The sequence below is a fragment of the Colias croceus genome, chromosome 7 (genome assembly GCF_905220415.1).
Source record: "Colias croceus chromosome 7, ilColCroc2.1".
Classification (NCBI taxonomy): Eukaryota; Metazoa; Arthropoda; class Insecta; order Lepidoptera; family Pieridae; genus Colias; species Colias croceus.
The window spans coordinates 3639763-3646715 of record NC_059543.1 but is presented as its reverse complement, the minus strand read 5'-3'; the positions used below and the strand labels follow the sequence as shown (position 1 = coordinate 3646715).

The 6953-nt window shown below is 34.2% G+C and overlaps 2 protein-coding genes across 2 annotated transcripts; both read left to right on the top strand.

The window, feature by feature from the left end:
* The first annotated feature begins 1791 nt into the window (after positions 1–1791).
* On the top strand, positions 1792–3166 carry LOC123693215. Its single transcript, XM_045638215.1, has 2 exons — positions 1792–2023; positions 2334–3166. The coding sequence occupies exons 1-2, from the start codon at positions 1834–1836 to the stop codon at positions 3164–3166; spliced, it is 1023 nt and encodes a 340-aa protein (XP_045494171.1). The 5' UTR covers positions 1792–1833.
* On the top strand, positions 2927–6279 carry LOC123692998. Its single transcript, XM_045637866.1, has 2 exons — positions 2927–3171; positions 4978–6279. The coding sequence occupies exons 1-2, from the start codon at positions 3169–3171 to the stop codon at positions 5971–5973; spliced, it is 999 nt and encodes a 332-aa protein (XP_045493822.1). The 5' UTR covers positions 2927–3168; the 3' UTR covers positions 5974–6279.
* The last annotated feature ends 674 nt before the right edge of the window (positions 6280–6953 follow it).

Genomic DNA, 6953 nt, shown 5'->3' with positions numbered 1-6953 from the left:
ATATTATGTGTGATTACTAGTTACTAGATATAAGGTTTAACAAAGTTTGTCGTAAAACCATTTAACGGATTCGGTTAAATATAAAGATGTAGGTTTTAATTACTTATCGAATTATTGATGTTTGGTTTAACTACTAATAATTCAATTTCAAATAAAACATTGTTGGTTTATGTAATCGGAACTAATTAAAATTAGTTTTCTGTATTACCAATAGCTAAAATGTTTTTAGTTATTCTAAAACTACGATAGCTGAATCTTAGCTCATTCAAGGGCAATGGTTTAAATGACATATTTTATTAGGTGAAAAGCGAATTAAAAGCTCATTAATATTAATAGAAACAAATAATCCTGTTGGTCTGTTGTATATTTCCCACCGGAAGTAGTTAGTGCGCAGTGTAAGTGTGCTCTGAATTATTACATCTCCACTTTTGCCAACTATTGTTAAAATGTGACTAAATTGTGTGTTGATCCCTCTCGAGTTTGTGTGTCGTTGCATCTATTTCGGAACGAAATTGCTTGTATTACGATTGCATCAATTCGATCGATTGATAGCATTTTTATAGCTAACGTGTTTTATAATGTGTGAATTGTAACCAGTAGATTTAAATATTGCAAATAATTAGGTATATCTCTGTTTTCTAAATTAATACTTAGAAAAAATTGTTTTTAGAGTGTTTTATTGTTTGTTTTTTGACTATTATTACTTGTTAAGTTATAAGAGATAATTGTTAAATTTTATTCAAAATTATATGAAATTGAAGTGCCTATCTATAATAAATTATAATTCATAGGAAATACCTAAACAAACAAGGTCGCAGCATAATCATTTTATAGGTGCAAATTTATTTCATGGTATATTTAATAACATAGAATACCTATGCTAACATATGAACAAACATTGTAACGTATTGAATCTTAAATCCGAGTTATCATTCCGATTGAATTAAAACATACCAACTAGCTATATGTTTTATTTTCGACTAATGTCCACTATCTAGGTACTAATACTATTAAATTATTATCGTCACAGATACCTACTTTAATAGGTTCGTAATCGATGTGTATTGTGTAAGTATAATAATGTAGAGTTATTTTAATGGCGTATTCGAATTACTAATTAGTAATTACAAAATATGCTATTAGATATTGCACTTTTCTTCACGTAACGATATCAAAAAGTTAATATATCACACCGAAAACCTCTGTTACTGACTCAAATTTACTTTACTTTGAATCCCAATGAAGGCTGCTTATGAAGTAATTTACGTAATTTTCCACGGTAATACAGTCGGTTACCTAAAGATGATCAATAACTTAAGGACACTAAGCTCAAGGTATGTCACTAAATCGAATAAATCAGCCTTGATCCTGACATTAAAGAGCGCAGTGAATGAGGCCAAGCGGCGACCTCGCTCGACGCTTGCGCAACACGCAACGACTCATGACGGTAGGTAGGTATGTATGCTTACAATTATTACGAAAACTTATTCCTTAGTAAGTTTTTTTTATTACGAAATAGCTCACGGAATGCATGTTTTGGACGATTATATTCGCGCTTTGTCTTCAAGATTAGTAAGGTTAGTAGATATTTATATTGTATATAACACATGTAGTAGTACGCATACGTGAAACCACTTCATTGAGAATAAAAAAAAAAAAAAAAAAAAAAGAAAGATTTTATTTTGGCTATGGCAACATTGCAAAAATAAAACAGGAAATTCAAATTTTTACCCCCACCTCCGGCCGTTAGCCGCTCGTTGACACTTGCGGGACTTAGCTCCATTCGTATTCCAGTGTTCACCACTTCTACACGTATTCTAATGTTAAATCAAAATGTCGAAACGTGGTAGTGAAGATACGAGCTTAGATTTTGTTTTAAACAAAATAAGAAAATTAGAAAAAGAAGTGAAGCGTTCACGCCGCGAAAGACGCAATGGTTTTTCACTTTCTTCATCTTCATCCTCAAGTACGTCGTCCTCGTCATCAAGAGCGCCTTCCCCTAATCAAGATGAAACAATTAATCGTAAGTACCATCACAAAATATAATAACGAATGTACCAGATCAGTCTGAGGGACTGTTTCGCCACATTCACATTTTGTTTTAATGCTTCGGAGTAGTCTTTGGGACTATCTTGCTGCATTATTCTTGCAAGTATATTAACTTTATGCTTCAGAGTTGTCTGTGGGACAATCTCGCGCATACCTACTTTGCCTAGCTTGATTAAAATGCACCAGGTTTGTCTGAAGGACTCTCCCGCCGCATTTAATAAATGAAGGCCTTAATAAACCACTTTGGATACATAGATGGTTTACACGATGTTTTCTTGTTTCAGATCAAGAAACGCTTGTGGATGAACCACCAACGTCGGTTACAGAGGTTGTTGAGGTAATTACTCCCGACGAATCGGAAAATATAGACATCCAAGATATTTTGGGTGTCGATCCAACGGTGACCTTAGAATATGGACCAGAAATCCATAAAGACGTGGCAAGTCGATTCGCCCATATAGCTACCACAGGATTAGATAAAGACACTCGAAAAGAGCTGTCTAATAAATATTTGATTCCTGAAAACTGCACCAGCATAGCTGCTCCTCAGCTTAACCCTGAGATCAAAGGAGTTCTCTTTGATCAAGTAATAAAACGAGATAAAGCGATTGAGGGTAGACAAAAATTAATGGCTGTTGGCATTACGGCTTTGGGAAAAATTATTTCTACCCAGCTCAGTAGCAAAGACAAAAACAACGATCTTATAAAAGAACTCATGGACATCGGCCGTATATTTTGTGACATTCAACATTCGGATTCCGAATGTAGACGGAATTTCGCTCTTTACTCGGTCAAGAAAGAGTTGAAAGAGCAATTATCTACGACAAAAATTGATAAGTTTCTTTTTGGAAGTAATCTTTTAGAAAAAGTCAAGACGGCTAAAGCTATAACAAAATCCTCCTCTGATTTGAAACCTGACGCTCCAAAGAAGCCCAAGTCTAACCCAACACCTAGTACTTCTGGCAAGCCTTTAAACTGGAAAACGAGGACTCCGGCTCGCAGGCAGCCGCCGGGCCCTCGGTCGCGTCACCAGCAGCCTGCAGCGCAGAGCGCACCGGCTCGAGGGAACTCGTCGCAGAGCTACACACAGCGGCCGAAGCCCTCTCGCCGACATTAAACATGGTAAGCTATGCCGGAAGGCTAGCACTTTTTTATAATAGTTGGTCTTTGATAACATCAGATCAGTCTATTTTATCTTGGATACGAGGATACAAAATCCCTTTTAATCGACCTGTTTATCAATCGTGCATTCCTATGCAAACCAAATTTTCAGAAACTGAAACCCTATATTTGATTGAGATTCTTAAAAATTTATTAGAAATAGGTGCGATTTCTGAATGCCAACCCTGTCAGGATCAATATATCTCTCCTGTCTTTTTAATACCGAAACCGAACGGTAAAATGCGATTTATTCTAAATTTGAAAACATTAAATAAATATATAGACACACAACATTTTAAACTCGAGGATATTCGCACTGCTCTTAAATTGATTTCTAAAGATTGCTACATAGCAACTTTAGACCTTAAAGATGCTTATTTTTTGATAAATATTCACCCAGATTCACGAAAATACCTAAGATTTCAAATAAATGATAAATTGTATGAATTTAACGTATTACCATTTGGTATATGTACTGCACCATACATATTTACAAAAATAATGAAGCCTGTCATAAAATTATTACGGTCTTGTGGTTATTTGTCATCTATTTATCTCGACGATATATTTTTAACCGGTTTTTCGTATAAAGAATGTATTCAAAATATTGAAATCACTCAAATGTTATTAAAATCCTTGGGGTTTATCATTAATGAAGAGAAAAGTGTAAAAATACCCTCTATGTCTTGCAAATATTTAGGTTATATTATAGATACCCACAAATGGCAGTTAAGTTTACCCCATGACAAAAGATTTAAGATAAAGTCTTTGTTGCAAAAAATTAAAACATTAAAACGTTTTAAAATCCGAACATTTGCCCAATTATTAGGTAAATTAGTATCCGCATGTCCTGCTATAGAATATGGTTGGCTGTATACCAAACAACTAGAACGTTGCAAATACCTCAATTTACTAGGTAACAACGATTATGAGCGATACATGACTTTACCAATTTCATTGTTGCCGGATATAAACTGGTGGTTAAATACCATTGATCATTCAGTGCATAGGATTAGGGATGAAAATTATGTCTTAGAAATATATACTGACGCCTCAACTACGGGATGGGGCGCAGCGTGCAACGGGGAAACAGCATGTGGTCGATGGTCTGACGCTGAAAAATCTTTACATATTAATCGACTTGAACTTTTAGCTGCTTATTTTGGGCTAAAAATTTTTTCAAAACATCACCGTGATTGTCAAATATTACTTCGAATTGACAATACCACTGCTGTGAGTTATATTAATCGCATGGGAGGTGTTCAATACCCTCATTTAAATAAAATTACTAAAGATATATGGCAATGGTGTGAAGCCAAGAAAATTCATATTTTTGCTTCGTATATTAAGTCAAAAGATAACGTCTTAGCCGATAGAGAGTCAAGGCGTACTCATCCTGATATAGAATGGGAGTTATCTTGCACAGGTTTTCAAAAAATTAAAGACATATTTCCTTTACCACAAATAGATTTATTTGCAACACGTCTAAATAAAAAATGTAATACCTACGTTTCATGGCATAGAGACCCACATGCTCATTCTATAGATGCGTTTACCTACTATAGATTGGTCAAAATATTTTTTCTATGCTTTCCCACCAATAGCTATGATTCTTAAAGTTTTAAGAAAAATTATATCAGATCAGGCTGAAGGTATTGTGGTTGTGCCAGACTGGCCAACACAGCCATGGTATCCCCTTTTTATGCGTTTAGTTTTATCCGATCCTATCAGATTAAATTCTGATGACGTCATTATACCCTGTTCCAGGAACCTTCAAACCAACATTACCCTGGTTGCCGCAATATTGTCCGGACCGCGTTGTTACAACAATGTGTCCCTGTCTCAGCTGTAGACATCACAATGGCGTCACTTTCGGAAAATACATTAAAACAATACGAGGTTTGTTTTAAACGGTGGTTTACCTTTTGTAAAGAAAATAATGTTAACATGTTTGAGACATCCATACCAATTATTTTAGAATTTCTTACAAATCTTTTTCACTCTGGTGCTCAATACGGCACAATAAATAGCCATAGGTCTGCTCTTTCATTAATTTTTGGAAATATTTCCGATGATGTAAGAATTATTCGTTTTTGTAAAGGGGTATATAAATTAAGACCTCCTTTACCTAAATATAATGTTACATGGGATGCCAGCATTGTTCTAAATCATTTAGCAACTATGTTCCCAAACGAAAACTTAACTCTTGAGGCACTTTCAAAAAAGTGCATCACTTTACTTGCCCTGGTAACAGCTCATAGAGTGCAAACGTTGTCTAAAATAAAGATCGATCAAATAGTTTATCAAAATAGTAAAATAATTATAAAAATTACTGATTTCATTAAAACTTCTAAGGCCGGTACTAAACAACCGATTTTACATTTACCCTTCTTTAATGATAGACCCGAGATCTGCCCCGCTAAAACCCTTGATATTTATATAAACAAAACTAAGAGTATACGAAAAACTGATCATCTGTTTATTGGATTTCGTAAACCATATAATTGTGTCACAACCCAAACTCTTAGCCGATGGATAAAGTCTACTTTGAAAGACAGTGGAATTGACGTCTCTATATTTTCTTCGCATAGCACCCGCCATGCGGCCACTTCTATGGCCCATAAACTAGGAGTAAACTTAGACATAATACGACAAACTGCGGGTTGGAGCGGCAACTCCACTGCCTTTGCGCAATTTTATAATCGGCCTGTAATTAACAGTGATGATGATTTGTTGTTAGCAAGAACAATATGTTCACTTTAACTGTACAATATGTTCACTTTAATTGGTTTAAGTTGATTTTTATGTTTGAATTAGAAAATGATTATGTACCTAACTACATTATTATCAAAATAAAGGTTGATATTATCAAAACGCTTTTATTTTTCTCGATATTTCCTATTACTTCTCTCAACATCTACATGTGTTATATACAATATAAATATCTACTAACCTTACTAATCTTGAAGACAAAGCGCGAATATAATTAATGATTAAACGAACTTACCTGTACGTGAAGTTCAATCATAATTATATGAAGCGCTTTGTCTGAAAAGATTAGTAACACCCACCCACCCTGAATTGCCCGAGGAAATAGGAAATATCTCAGGTCTCTAGACTCTAAACTAAATGAAGCTAAGTCCCGCAAGTGTCAACGAGCGGCTAACGGCCGGAGGTGGGGGTAAAAATTTGAATTTCCTGTTTTATTTTTGCAATGTTGCCATAGCCAAAATAAAATCTTTCTTTTTTTTTTTTTTTTTTTTTTTTTATTCTCAATGAAGTGGTTTCACGTATGCGTACTACTACATGTGTTATATACAATATAAATATCTACTAACCTTACTAATCTTTTCAGACAAAGCGCTTCATATAATTATGATTGAACTTCACGTACAGGTAAGTTCGTTTAATCATTAATTATTCTGGAGTAAGTAGATGGATAATGAACAAGAAAAGTGACTCTACAAAAAAAAAAGATTTATTAAATGAGTTATTTATTGGCAATATTGTGTTTTATTTCGATGGTTAATTTTACAATTGGTTTGGTCCCAAATATATCTAATGTCAATGTCTAAAGGTCTAAATTATAAAAAAGACAAAATTGGAAACCTATAAACTGTTGCGAGCAGGATAAACGATGATGAACGGGAAGATGTCGCACATAATGATTTATGATACCTAGATCGTATTGTAGATATTAGTACCTACATTTACACAAAATGATATAGTTACAATAAATATTA

Coding starts and splice junctions, on each gene's coding strand:
- LOC123693215 (XM_045638215.1), top strand. CDS start 1,834: ATGTCGAAACGTGGTAGTGAAGATACGAGCTTAGATTTTGTTTTAAAC. Junction 2,024..2,333: donor TCAAGATGAAACAATTAATC/GTAAGTACCATC, acceptor TTCTTGTTTCAG/ATCAAGAAACGCTTGTGGAT.